The sequence below is a fragment of the Nerophis ophidion genome, linkage group LG06, assembly GCF_033978795.1.
Source record: "Nerophis ophidion isolate RoL-2023_Sa linkage group LG06, RoL_Noph_v1.0, whole genome shotgun sequence".
Lineage (NCBI taxonomy): Eukaryota > Metazoa > Chordata > Actinopteri > Syngnathiformes > Syngnathidae > Nerophis > Nerophis ophidion.
In genome coordinates, this window is record NC_084616.1 from 38467462 (window position 1) to 38483247 (window position 15786).

A 15786-nucleotide genomic window follows, 5' to 3' on the forward strand; every position below is an offset into this window, starting at 1 on the left:
GGAAGGCCGGGTACACCCTGGACAAGTCGCCACCTCATCGCAGGGCCAACACAGATAGACAGACAACATTCACACTCACATTCACACACTAGGGCCCATTTACTGTTGCCAATCAACCTATCCCCAGGTGCATGTCTCTGGAAGTGGGAGAAAGCCGGAGTACCCGGAAGGAAACCACGCATTCACGGGGAGGACATGCAAACCCCACACAGAAAGATCCCGAGCCCGGGATTGAATCCTGACTACTCAGGACCTTCGTATTGTGAGGCAGACGCACTAACCCCTCTGCCACCCTGAAGCCCCGTGTTTGTAGCATATTGAACTGAATATGGGTTGAAAAGGATATGTAAATCATTGTATTCCGTATATATTTACATCTAACACAATTTCCCAACTCATATGGAAATGGGGTATATTATATATATATATATATATATATATATATATATATATATATATATATATATATATATATATATATATATATATATATATATAAGTAAGTGACGTGTGCAAGTGAGTGGGCAAATAAGGAGAGGTAGCGCTAGCAAGTGCAAGAGTGTTAACATGATGGATATTTGGTTGAGCCCTGTGGAAATCATAAATAAAGAGACCAAGTTGTAACTAATCGACGGCCTTGTCATTCCAACCAAAGAGCATAGCTTAACAGACCCATTGCCGGGTAAAGAGAAGGGTGTTTACCACGACAAAACTTCGTCCCTGAAGGGAACATCTCCCATGCGGAAAAGTGTAAAACAGCACTTGCAACGTGGTACCTCCCTGTTTAAAGAGTCACCTTTGTTGTTAGTTTTGAAGCCCAAATGAATCCATATTGCGCAATTTCTTAACCAATTATCGTTTTAACCGAATTACCGTTATTTGCCATTCTTAAACACCACAGTGGTATTGCTTCTATGCACTTTGTGCGTGCGTTTTGACACACTCATGTGCCTCGGCTCTGTAGTCACCGCCGCACAGTGGCATTCAGATGAAAGAATGGTACCGGTATTTTTCAAAAGGTGGTGTTGTACCGCTTTCATTTAATTAGTACCGTGATACTTTGTATACCGTACAAGCCTAACAGTAAAGGAATAAATGTTTCTTCAGCTGTCAGACACTTTATACATACAATAACTTGCTATCTACTGTACCCATTTTAAACAACTGAGATGGTGTAAAATATACTCTATTCAAGATGTTACTTTGACGGCTCCACATACTTATTAGTCATGTTTTTCCATTACTTCTTTCTTTAAGCAATGAATGTCCTCCGCACTCACTTTCTTCAGACTCATGTTTGGAAAAACTAAGGTTTGTCTGTCTAGTTCCACCTCCGAGCTAATACTAGCAAAGTGAGATACCAGATTTACTGTGGAATAGACTACCCCAGCGAGCAATATTTAAAAGCTGGTTCTTGACAAAAATCTTTGCTCACAGCATAAAGCAAAACACCAACTGAGAGAGAACTTGTATCTCAAATAATTCGTAAGGTGTGGCACCCCTAAATTGAGCTACGACTGTTTTGTTAAATTTTCATCAAATAGCTTTGTTGATAAGTTTTTTGTTTAATCGACCTGTGTCTTATTCAGATTATAATCTTGATCCCATAATTCAATGAACCTATACGTAAACATGTTATACTTGTATAGCGCTAGCGCTGTTCTACCTTCAAGGTACTCAAAAGCGCTTTGACACTATTTCCACATTCACACACTCTCGGCGGGAGCTGCCATGCAAGGCCCTAACCAGTGTCTTTCCTGAGTACAGAACAGACATGACAAGGATGGTGGAAGCTGGGGATCGAACCAGGAACCCTCAGGTTGCTGGCACGGCCACTTTTCCTACCTACCAAGCCAAGTAAAAAGCATTTGTATCATTTACAGCAATGCAGACCTTATTTTTACTTAGTATTGGACCTATACCAAAATTTGCATTATCGCCCACCAACTCCTTATGTAAAACCCAACCGCTTAAAGGCCTACTGAAACCCACTACTACCCACCACGCAGTCTGATAGTTTATATATCAATGATGAAATATTAACATTGCAACACATGCCAATACAGCCTTTTTAGTTTACTAAATTACAATTTCAAAATTTCCCGGGTGTATCGTCTTGAAAAGGTCGTGTAATGATGACGTGTACGCAAGACGTCACGGGTTTTAAGGAAATATGAGCGCTGCACACACACACACACACAGCTAAAAGTCGTCTGCTTAAACGGCATAATTACACAGTGTATTGGAGATCTGTGTTGCTGAATCTTTTGCAATTGGTTCAATTAACATTGGAGAAGTCACAGTAGAAAGATGGAGTTGGGAAGCTTTAGCCACACAAACACACAGTGATTCCTTGTTTAAAATTCCTGGAGGAGAAACTTTCCTATGGATCAGAGCATGGTCAAGCCAACATGGATCCCTACCAAATGTCAACCAGCAGGTTTCGGTGAGAAAATTGTGGTTAAACAGTCAGTTCTTACCGGAGAAATGCTGAGCTTGTGCCGTCCATAGCTGCAGTCGACTCCCCTGAGACACTGCGCGTCAAGACACCCGTGGAGACACCCTTCCGACTATCAGGTACTATTTAACTCACTAAAACACTAGCAACACAATTGAAAGATAAAAAGGATTCCCCAGAGTTATCCTAGTAAATGTCTCTAAAAACATCGGAATCTGTCCCAATGCAATCACGTTTTTTTTTTTTTTTCTAGTCCGTCGCTATCAATATCCTCAAACACAAATCTTTCATCCTCGCTCAAATTAATTGGGGAATTGTCGTTTTCTTGGTCCGAATAGCACTTTTTGTTCGAGGCTCCCATTGAAAATAATGTGAATATTTGAGGAGCCCCCACACGTGTGACGTCATAGTCTGCGACTTCCAGTAGAGGCAGGGCATTTCTCTTAACACCAAAAGTTGCAAACTTTATCGTGGATGTTCTCTACTAAATCCTTTCAGCAAAAATATGGCAATATCACGAAATGATCAAGTATGAGACAGAATGGCCTGCTATCCCCGTTTAAATAAGAAAATCTCATTTCAGTAGGCCTTTAAATAAATTTATTTACTGTTGAATTAATACATACCTACTGTGTCAATCAAAAATTATGTTGAAAATGCAGTATTACATTCAGAATTTAAACTTTAATTTTTAAAAAACTTTTTAAACAAAGGGGCTCAAATGTTTTTCTCCTCTATTTGTTCCGTTTCACAGTGATAGTAAGGATGATGATGCAGCTGGGAAAAGCTGCTGACAGCACCGATGAATGCTCAGGAGACCTCTGACTTGCGGCATCATCACAAAGCGTGCTGACAAGTCCCAACCAATCTGACTCCCAATGGACGGTCTCACCGAAGCTACTCGAGATGTGGTACATATTGTACAGGTCATGTGATCCATAGCAAAAATTTGCTTGCTCATCTGTTGCTTAATCTCGTATCTTGAGAACATTTTGAGCTTCTCATATCTGTCTAATTCTGTGATCAATTGTTTCTCTTTTATTGCTCCTAAGGGTCCCTTAGGAGCAATAAATAAGCTAAAAAGAGACAAGACATCACTGAGACAAAGGAGGTTGAGTTGAGACAACCCTTTGAGCAATATTTGAGAACTGGGATACACTGACAAGAGCTCATACATGTATGCCATTGATCTCAATTATGTCTCATTTATTTTGAAGGATAATAAAAAGAGAAAGAAATTAGATGTATGAGCAATAAAAGAGATCTTATGTATGTCTTGATTATTTCTCTTAAATTTATTATCATATCTCAAATTTGATAATCATGAGAACAAATTGAGAGTGCAATTTAAATATTCATCTGACTTAATTAGAAATAACACTAAACAAATAGTCAAATATTGAAAGGTGTATCACTTTATTTGGCTACACAAAAATACAAAATATAATATAAAAATAGATTAAATACAAAAATGTAAATGTAGTTAATTAGTACATACATAATGTACATATTGACATTCACAATACTTAAAACAACATAGAAAACAATATACAAAAAATAAAACAAATACAAAAATAAATGAATTTGACCTTGAGTACTCACTTTGTTATTGTGAAAAAGTCAGGTGTAGCTTTTTAACTCCTTGTTGAGCAAACCATGTACCTTAGTTAAAAAAACACTTGACTTCATCTCAGTAAAAAAAACACTTGACTTCATCTCAGTAAGAGGGTGAGTAAATGACAAAATTTCCATTTTTGAAATATTCCAAGTAAAAACTTAAATACATTTATAAAATTGTAACCGTGCTGTGTGGAACTAGTCTACATACAAAAAATAATCACACATTGAAAACCAGGGATACTTAACATTTTTACCTTGGGGCACGACCAACTTTTCCACTACAGAGGGGTTTGGGACCAACTGAAATATAAACACTGAATTAGTCATCTTACACTAAAGTGTAAGACAACCGAGTACCATTGCTGCCCATATGGACGGACCACAGCTAACAAACAGATATTTATTGGTGGCTTCCAAGGGGTACTCGCAGCCAAACAGTGGGCCCCAGGCCTATGATTGAGAAACACTGTTGTAAACAATAGAACAGCCTCCTGCGATAACAATATAACATTTGGTACACACATGATCATTGAAATATTTTGAAATTGGTTACAAAAGGTGTACCCTGCCTTCCGCCCGATTGTAGCTGAGATAGGCGCCAGCGCCCCCCGCGACCCCGAAAGGGAATAAGCGGTAGAAAATGGATGGATGGATGGGTTACAAAAGCTACTAATATACCTGATTATGTAAGCAGCAACATACTGCGTCATTTCCGGTTGCATTATTTTTTTTATTTGGAAAAAACTTTGCACTGTGAAAGGATATTAGCCGCTAGCTTGTTAGTGAGGTTGCATCAGTGCCAAATTTGCTTGGCACAGCACACCTCAATATGCATTATCACAGAATAACGTGGTACTAAAAGCTACATCATAGGGCAATTTTTTACAATGTATACTGCGCAAACCTAGACCAAAATATTTAAAATGTTTACCAAGGAAACATCCAACCATAGAATGAACTTGACAGGTACAAGGGCCTACTTAAAATCGGCTCTGGCCCGACATTTGTTTACCAAAGCTTTCTTGAGCTTGGCCTCCTCAATATTGTCCCTATCAGGAAGGGTACCGCATCTCAGGACATACGCTGCAAGGCAAGAACATAATAATCAGCTATTCGTAATTTTGTCCCACATCAGTTTCTACAGGTATCAAATCTATGCAATGCAATGCAATAACAATAATAATGCAAATTCAAATGTAATGCCATTTTTTGGTACTTGAAAAAATGTAATGCCCATGTGCGACTGCATATAGTTGTTTTTTTTTATATAGTCAAAAGCTTACAATTATCTATCTGTATACACACAGTTGCAAGCATTAGACAAGTTAATTAGTTGAAAAGTTTACATTAACTGTTACTTTCTAATGTATTAGAATTGGCTTACAAAGCTGTTTAATTGGAGAATGTATTTTTATTTATTTATTTTTGTGGAGTAGCATCTGGTCTTTTGACTGTGTGCATGGCCATAGACAATCGCTAAGTAAAAGAACTATCAAAAATATTAAAGGAGAACTGCACTTAAACCCTCTAAACAAACATCCCATTCTGCATCAGATGATCAATATAATATACCCATTAGCCATTTATTTAGTTGTGTCTGTTTGAAACATGCTGTAAGTATATATATATATTCTCTGAAAATATGACTTATAATAGCCACAAACTGGAGGATACCATTTTTAAATAGGATGCAATTTGTTTTAAAATAGTTAAAAGGTTTTATGGAATAATAAATGAACATCATACCAGGATTGCAAATTATGCATGTGTTTGGAAATGGATGATCGATTTAAACATTTTAGAAAAATACAGAACAATATTGGTAAAAATGCCAATAAGATGCATTTGAAAAAAAGCTATGGCAATTAAACATATTGAATTTATTGTATTTTACACCTTCTCTGTTGTTTAAAATGTTTACAGTAAATAGCAAGTATGTATCAAGTGTCCGGCAGCTGAAGGAACTTGTATTCATTTATTGTGGGAATGTCAGAGAATAAAAGAGTTGTGGTCTGCTGTGAAAATTGCCTTGTTTGTCCATCCTTGGCTAGCGTAGATCACTTGAGGCACTTGCGTCACAACAGTTGCTAATGTTAGGCAAGTTAGCTCATATGTGTTGAAGTGGAGATGATTGAAATAAACGACTCATTGTATGAAAAAAGCTCAGCTTTTCCATTATCCTGACATGGTGTCACAGTTAAGGACTACACGCCTACAGTGACCAAAGAATGGAAAAGTTTATGCCCCCAGAGCAGTTTCATTTTGCTTTATTGAAGCAGTGCTTTTCTCGTGTTCCCACCTTACAATACCTCTTGTATGCAGTTTGACAGCCGCAGTTAAAAAAAGAAACACACAGACAGACTAACAATTTCGATGACCGTAACCTTCTTAAGTTAATTTTCATTTACCGTTTGACATATTGACGGTCCGCCATGTCCTTCAATCGTATTAAATTTTTTAAATGCCTCTTGGCAATGCATTTAATGCTTTTTATTGCCGTTTAAAGCCTTCATTTACGCAAAATCATTAATACACACAACCACACTTCAAGTTGATGGACATAACACTATATTGCTCATCATAACGCTAGTTTTTAGTCAATCACAAATTGTAATTACGTAACATTGAGTTATACTTCCAGTGTGCTGTAATCGATAAGGGATCAACATTTCTCATATTGAACTTCTATTTAATTATTGTTACCCAATTTTGGCCTGAAAACACCCTCAGTTTGGGAAAACTTACTTAGGATTCCTTCAACTTTTTTCCGGTCAAGGATGCGCTTTTGTGTTCCTGCAGGTTTGTTTTCAGGGCGACCAAAAGGGACACTCCTCTACTGTAAAAAAAGAGGTCAAAAAGTGCGTGGAATAAACGCATTCATTTGGGCTTTGAAGCATGTCTCATAGCAGCAAGGCGGAACGATGATATGAAAGAGCTCTTGCTGGTCCGATTGTTGAGGAGAGCCGTCGCTGTATTTGTCTCCAACGAGGTCGCAGAGAGTTTAAAGTACTCTGACTTGGCCCGGATCTGAAAGGGCAAAAATAGCACAAACAATACCAGAATGAGAAAATGTGTTCAAGGTCCAATCACAAGTTTAAGTAAATAAAACAATTACATCATGAATGAATTAGCATTAGGTACTTACCTATTTTCAAGAGGACTTCTTTGATTCGTTGCTTTTCTCGCCGGATTTTTTCCAACTCCTCCCTACATCCATCACATGGCGTCCATGATTTTTCTGCCTGTGGTTGATAACGGATAGTGTCCCCAACAGATGGGTTCCCTGCATCTCTCCTGTCTGGTGCCAGGAAAGCTGCATTTTTATTCTCAGGTGGATTCACCCGGCTAGGTGGCAAGCTATTGTGTACGCCGGGTGAAGGACCAGAGGTGTTGTGGACATTTGGTGATGGGCCAGCGGTGTTGAAGTCGTGTGGGGATGGGCGGGGTGTACAGCCTCCATAGAGTGATCAACCTTCGGTGGTGAGGCCATTGGTTGATGGACAGGATGCATGGTCTTCGTAGGGAAATGGACCTTTTATGTTGAGACCATATGGCAGGGGTGTCCAAACTTTTTCCACTGATGGCCACACACTGAAAAATCAAAGCAAGCAGGGGCCATTGTCATTTTTTTTTTAAAAACCAATACAATATATGTATAAAAAAATATACATTTAGGCCTCCACTCAGTTATGATCCCGGGGACCCCAAAGGGTTTTGGTCAAAAAAAAAAAAAAAAAATGTGTCATTATTCAGTATTATTATTATTTTCATTATTCATGTTTTAAATCTCTAGATCAACATTAGGAAAAAAAAAATGGAAAAAACACAAAATATGCAATATTTTCATTCAATAACCTTTTTAGGTGGAATTTTTGAGATTATATAATAATTGGAGCCTTAATTTTGGATTTTAATTCATTATTATTTTTTGAGGAATGACACTTAAAACAGATCACACAAATAATTGGGGATCCCAAAGTGTCCTACTCGTTAAAGTGTTAAAAAAAAAAATAATACATTTTTTTTTACTGTTTACTTTCAGCACAATAATCTCAAGATCAACTTCAGATGTATCCGTCAATTTTAGAAGTTTTATTGTTCTTTAATTTTTTTGTTTGTTTGTTTTAGGCCCTCCTTTAAAAAGAAAAAAACAGCTAATTTTTTTATATGGCAAAACACAAAATATGCAACATTTTCCCCAAAAAATGCCTTAAAGTGGAATATTTAATGTGAGGTAATTGAAGTTTTGAAGAGGTCAATAATTCAAAATGACATTGATTTTGATTCATTATTTTTTAAAGAAAGAAACAGCCTGCATGGCAGTTTTGTGTTATTAAAGCATTGAAACATTTTCTTGTTACATTTCACCTGTTTGCGCTTTTTATTTTTTTCAATTGTATTTTAAAAATGTGCCTTTAAAGAATGACCTGGGGGCCCCAAATGGCCCCCGAGCCGCACTTTGGACACCCCTGCCGTATGGTGATAGGGTAGATATATGGCCTCCATAAGGAAATTGACAATTGATGTGGAGGCCATACAGTGATGGGATGGCTGTATTGCCGCTGTAGGGTGATGGACCAATGGTTCCCTCTCTGGTAAACCTATCGTGAAATTTCATTAAACCATAGATTACAATTCTATAAACCCAATTTGTCCATATATGTATATACAACATCAAAAGAGATGAGAAATACTGAACTACAAAAAAATTACTGAAATGACCTACAGTATATTTTAACCAGCAGCGGCCAAAGTGGACCTTAGTCTATGTGAAGTGAGGAGAACAAGTATTTAATAGACTGGCTGTTCTGTAAAATCTAAAACAAAACAAAAAATTACACATTTTATTATTTTCAAGTAACTTGCATTTTTTTTTCTCCACGGAATTGATCACCTAGTAAGCTCTACTTCTCTGAAGTATCAAATATGGATTTCATGCAATAAGATGCAAATTAATTACTTTTAAAAAATTCATACAATGTGATTTTACGGATTTTTGTTTTGGATTCTATCACTTACAATTGAAGTGTGCCTATAATGATATTATTAAAAATAATAATATAAGTAACAGACCTCGAACTACAAAATCAGCAGTGTATAAATGATTTGTTCTCCTCATTCTATGATGGACAGTACCAATAATGAAAATGAATGTACCATGACCAAAATTGACTATCTATAATCGTTCTGTACAGTACTCCTTAACAAAAACATTTCACATCAAAGACAAAGGAACTGGACCAGTACTGAAGATGAAATCATCTTGACTGCAAGGAAATAGACAACTCACTTAGTCAACAATAACCAATAACAGATGACAGATTTTTTTAATATTAAGTTATACATAACATTGACTATCACGAAAAAGTTATTACTTTATATATCTCAGGATTATTTATGAAATGTACAATTAAGTATAAACTGTCAAACCAGTACTTATATTTGTTTTAAATGTTTTTTTTTAAACTATTGCTTATTGAGATTTCCGCCCAACCTCCTTTCTCCACAAAGGAAACACAGGCATGTGAGCACCCTTTGAATAAAGATAGGAAAATTCACAAAAAAGAGGAACATTTCCATCCACATGTAGGGCTCCGACAAAATCCCCGAAAATATTTTTTAAGAATCAATACTACATAGCACTGGGCCAATAAAACAATAACTATACATCGCGATAGACACATAATCATATCAATATTAAATGCTTTCGATAAAATGTTCGAGCCAGCATGATTCGCTGCATGAGGTCAATGGCGCTTTGGGAACCCAGTAAACAGAAAACAGGAAGTGTCACTGAGCAATGGAAGTGACATGCTACAACAGACAATCAGTTAACAGTATTTACTGTGCAATGGAAGGGACACGCCAACAGCCAATCATTTAACAGTATCAACAACAAGTAAGCTAGCTCGATGATGATAATTATGCTAACTAGCAAGCCAAGCTTGTTTTGGTGTCCCTGTCCTGAAATTCAGTGCGGTGTTTAGGCAAGAGCAACAGCAAGTACCAGCGGCCAAGGAGAGCGTTCCACAAATTTTGTTTGGATCCTATTTTTTTTTTATACTGTTTACTTAATTCATCCATGGAATTTTTGTTATTGTTGAAAGCTCCGGTCGGACAGGTTTTTACTGGACACATTTCCGATGAGTGTTGCTCTGAGAACCTACAAGTGTTTAGTTAATACTTGATTGCTGATAAGAAGTTAGCTCCGTTTTTTGACACTCATCCTTGAACTCCCATCCTTACACTACTTTTATTTATATTTTTCATATTCTTATTTATATTTAATTGAAAAAAAAAAAACTGAATTTATATTTTGAAGTGAAACTGAATGTTTAAAAACTGTTAAAGTAATATTGTGTAAATTTTTCTCAATAAAACTTGTCTATAAGATTTCAGTGTGTGTTCAAGTACTTCTTGAGCACATTCATCAATACTGTGATAACAATTGTAACCATGACATGAAATGTTCATTTTGTTACTCCCTAGTTTTGACACATGAGATTGTAGAGTGGATATTTACACTCTATGAAGGTTTTGACCATAACTAAAAAGTAATAAAATGATGGCAACAAATTGTTTTCAGGGTCCACAAGTTCAGAACTTTTAATCCTGAAATCAGAGTGGATACAGATGTTGGGTTTTGGGCAATTTTACACATCAAATATTTGTATTTGTCATTAACATACTATTTAATGAAACAATGATTTGATGGCAAATAAAATGTTTAAATTAATGCTGTTTTTTTGGTTTCGAAATTCACTAAAATTGCTAAAGATTAAATGTTTTGAACTTGCAGACCCATAGGCATGAGGTAATAAATGTCAAGCTTACCCATAGGCAGTGTTGCCGCCTGTTACAAGTCCCCCGTCACTTGATAGATTCAACGCTGTAATATTATCATGTTCAGACAGTGGGTTCTGATCTACTGTAATGGTGTCAGATCCTGATGTTGAGTGTGATGGCTCACTGGCTTCCAACATATTTAAAAATAACTCCTGTGGAGTTTGGCAGCCTTTTGGTGACTGAGTCTGATCTTTTCCTAAAATATATTCAACAGTTGCCCTATAAAATTTACCATCTGACCACTTTGCTAAAACAGAATCTCCTGTTTTAAGATCTAAGATCTGCACAGGAGCTTCATCTCTTGACAAAATGTCTGCTCCTGTAAAGATTTTGCCGGTATAACCGTCCACCCATCTGACGAATGCCAAACAATCTGAAAGAGAGTGCAAAAGAGAAAGTGTTTAAAATAGTTTATTTGAGTATAAAAAATTGGACTGGTATTTGTCATCTCATTTGGACATCAATGTTATGATTATTCCCTCTCCCCATCCCTATTTGCATTTTAAAGCAGATGCAGTAGGAAGAGCTTGCCCATCGCTGTCTTAGAGGTGTGTGGCCTCATTACAATTAGGGTACTGTTACCTAACTTCCTTGGGGCAACTTTCCCAAGGTGGTATTCTCAGCTGTTCTTTAAATACTACACAAACTAATAAAGTCCTTTTTCCAGTTTGTTAGCTACATGTACTGCAATTTGGCTTAACCGTAGTACGCTTTGCCACACATACATAGAAACTTACCAGATTGCTTAATTGGGGGAGGAAAATTATGCAGGTCCTTCATTTTCTTTGTGGGAACTCTTAACCTCTTTCTTGTAGTCGTTTCATTTTGGTCCATGCTGTAAATGAAAAAAAAATTTTGGATCACAAACTAAGGATAGGTTGATTGGCAACACTAAATTGACGCGTGTGTGAATGTTGTCTGTCGATCTAAGTTGACTTGTCCATGGTGTACCCCGCCTTTCGCCCGAGCGGAACTGGGATAGGACATAGCACCCCCACGACACGAAAGGGAAAAGCAGTAGAAAATATATGGAGTGAACTATAATATAAATGGAAATGATTTACATATATGGGGTCACTCCATATGGATGTTAACTTTTAGGGCGAATCATATTTAACTTCTGTTAAAAACAAGTAAACAAAATTATAATTTATGATCGTTCTGGCTATAGTAAAAAAAAATCTTAAACCAGACAGTTTAATTCTTATTTTAATTTGTATCTATTTTGATGTGCGGTGGGCTTGATGGCACCTTTTTATAATGGGGTACATATTAGGAAAGTTATAGTATTTTTAACAAAAAGGTCATGAATATAATCTGGAGCCCCAATGACTTTGTATTGAAGAGGTTGACCATAATTAGTGCATTTTGACCAGGTTAAAACAATCATAAGTTTTTAAACATGTCTCACAGGAAAACTATTCTTATATCATGTTGCTAGTCTTAACAAGACCTGTATGATAATACCGGATTCATTTAATGAAAGTTTAACATTTTACACACATACCTACTTTATTTTCCTAAATATATGCAGTTTATGCAATCGATAGCATGATACAAAACATACTGTGCCACTGCCAGCGAATAAGCAAATATACTGCTGCTTTCAAAATGGCGGGGCAAATGAGTGAATCATTGAATACTTTTGGATGTAATCTCATTTATTGCAAATAGCCAGCCTTACCAATAAAATGCAACCCGGACCTCCTTTGTCGATTGTCACTTTACCTACAACAGTATTATAAAACATTTTTAAGTTAAGCCCCCCCAAATGAATATGCACTGTGGAATCCAATTGTGAAGGTCATTATGTATGCTAACATTACTTGTTAGGCAGACACCATTAGCGTTACCGCAGCCTCCTAAAGGACCATTCCGTTGTCACAACAGTTAAATATTTTCATTTCACAACATTACATGGTTGACCAACTAAAACATATTAGCATACTTACCTATCCAATTCTCATGTCGCAAGCGTTGCAACCTTCGTTTCCAAAAACTTTCCCGCTTCTTCTTCGCTTTCTTCTTCTTCCTAGTTTTAGTTTAAGGTAGGCGCACAGACAACGTTGAAATGTTACGCCACCTACTGTTTCCCCGCCTCTTCTTCTTCTAACGTTAACTGACGGCAAACAACGCGTCATGTCCGCCGCCGTCTGATAGAAAGCGTAAATTTTCTAAATTGCCTTCCTTTGAAAGTTATGCATAGCCAAAAATGGCTATTTTCAGATGGTCATATAAGTAGAAAATCAACTTTATCTAAATTCCGAGATGTGGATCTCAACAACACTCTCGCGAGATTTGGCATGCCGCCCCATGAATCTGTCCAATCATATTTGCTCTACCTGAAAAACACGCATGCGCATTTAGTGGGCGGATGTGACTTGAAGAAACAATTCGGCACTGAAGGAATAACAGATGCAAGTAAGTAATACCATTTATTGTTTTTGTTTTGGTATTTAAATTACTTTAACATACACGAGTTAGTATTTATTAAACTACTGTAACGTCACTGATTTACGGAAATATAGCTATAAATGCCGCATTCAACGGCACAACCACCTTGCTAGAAGCTATGAAAGTTACCTCCAGCGAGGCATCTCAAGTGATAAGCTACACTTCATACATCCCATAGTGAAATAGCAATGATAGAAGTAAATGTTCAGAGAACATTTGAAGTTGAACAATATAAATTACTGAACATACACTGCTTCGACATAATATAGAGTTTTACATTTACAAGAAGTTACACTGTATATTCCAGCAACCTTTGTCTGTATTTACATAGTATTGGAGTGTCAAAATGACAAAATGAAAACCTGGAAAACGACGGAGAAGAACTGGTAAAGAAGTCGACTCAAATAAATGATCAAGAAGGACTGTAAAGCTGGTAAGTAGACTGGCATAGTTGTGGTGCATTAAACTGTCAGCAGATATATGATATTTTATTTTTCTTCCTGCAGTCATCCCGTCCTGCAACCACCTATGTGAATGTGGAGACTGATGAGCAATGGCTAAGTAAGTTACATGTATATGCGTGTTCTTTGTTTATGTGAATTAGTTCTGATTGAGATTTACAGACCAGATAGAAGGATAAAAAGCTGTCCACAGTTTGTCAGGAACAAGCATGGAAATATTGCTTTCTTTTACCCTGATTACAGTAGCACGTATGAAGAATGAAACTTGAAATATAAGTAATCTCAGCATGTGTAATTAATGTTTTTTGAACCTTTCACCTTCAAGTTAAGGCTGATTAGGGATGTAACAATATCAAAATTTCACGGTATGATATCCTCACAGTGTTAAAGCCACAATAAAATATTGTTACAAAAATGTCAAAGTCCAAAGACATGCACCTGGGGATAGGTTGATTGGCAACACTAAATGGTCCCTGGTGTGTGAATGTGAGTGTGAATGTTGTCTGTCTATCTGTGTTGGCCCTGCGATGAGGTGGCGACTTGTCCTGGGTGTACACCGCCTTCCGCCCGATTGTAGCTGAGATAGGCACCAGCGCCCCCCGCGACTCCAAAGGGAATAAGCGGTAGGAAATGGATGGATGAATGGATGGTGTTAAATGAAGTGGCAGGAATGTTTAGGATAAACACACTTACTATAATTGAACACAAACATAATGTTCATATGTTGTAGTCATATTTATTATTATAAACAGGTATTTTAGGTGCAAAGGAATGGAGCAGAATTCCAGAATTTCAAGTAACACACAAAGACAAACAAAAAACAAAACTTTCAAATATGTGTCTTTAAACTGACATTAACAGTAAACTTGCAGTGTAACTAATGTAGAACAATAATGTTTCTTTAGCCAAGAAACTATACTGTGTTTGTCCGGTATGTTTTTTTTTTAATACAACTTGGTATTATTGTGGGTTTGATTACATTTTTAGCACATTCAACAATACTGCGATTATAATGCAAACAGTGATCATTTTGGTCACAGTAACGGTGATATGACATTTTGGTATTGTTACATCACTGCTGTTTAGTTTAGTGTTTTTTTACTTTTAACTTCCTAAGAAACTGTCATTTGCAATGGAAATGTTAGTATTAGTTTGTAGAATACTGATTCTTAAGAATTAACTAATAATTTGACTTTTAATCATGTAAATACCTCACAAATGGATATTGTCCCTTGCTGACGTCTTGGTTTCACATCAATGATATTTTCCAAATAATGGTTCTAACATATAACTCATTCTAATATATTACTCATAGTCCCTAACTTATTGTAGACATTGTGGTGTGAAGTGTCGGCAAATTTCTTATTTTGTGCATGTCCACATTTCCTTTGGTGAGCTGCAACATCTCTGGGTCGACTTGGAAATGGTCTGGATGAACGTGGCAAGCTTTACCTTGCAGTATGCAGACTTTATTTAAGGTTAAACAAGCACGACAGTTATAGGCACAGAAATATTTCACAGCAACAATTCCTCGGATCACCGGAGCACAAATGTTCCCGTCACTCCTACACACTTCCCCTTTTTCGCCCCTATATAATGTCCCCTGTTTGAACTTTGTTGTCCCACACTGCGCGGGTTATCATGGGAGATCGAGTTTACCTCTCAGATGAGCCCACTTAATATTGTCAGAAAAAAAACACACCCACTGGAGTTCTCGTTTGATAGCGTCACACATCACAGCATTATTGTGAGAATTTTGAAATCAAAATAACGTAATATTTACAATAATGTTGCATCCCTCGTCAAGATCCTTTCTCATAGGTTTGGTTTGATGCTGTGTATTTACTAATGATTGGCATTAGCATCCACAACTTTGTTTTAATAGTGTGTGTTGTATTGTGATGAGTTACATTTAACACTGTGGATTATGTGTTACCACAAACACAG

At 36.7% G+C, this 15786-nt stretch overlaps 1 protein-coding gene across 2 annotated transcripts in view; it reads left to right on the forward strand.

The window, feature by feature from the left end:
• LOC133554665 (cyclic nucleotide-gated channel cone photoreceptor subunit alpha-like) overlaps positions 1–15786 on the forward strand; it is an 82937-nt gene that overhangs the window by 31271 nt on the left and 35880 nt on the right. The window contains exons 1-3 of one of the 2 annotated variants that reach the window (XM_061903674.1): positions 13284–13345; positions 13710–13811; positions 13885–13939. The exons of the other annotated variant lie outside the window; for it this stretch is intronic. Coding sequence (XP_061759658.1) covers positions 13932–13939 — 8 coding nt within the window. The 5' untranslated portion in view covers positions 13284–13345; positions 13710–13811; positions 13885–13931. Of the gene's footprint in view, positions 1–13283; positions 13346–13709; positions 13812–13884; positions 13940–15786 lie in introns of those variants that run through there. 2 annotated transcript variants of the gene reach the window in all.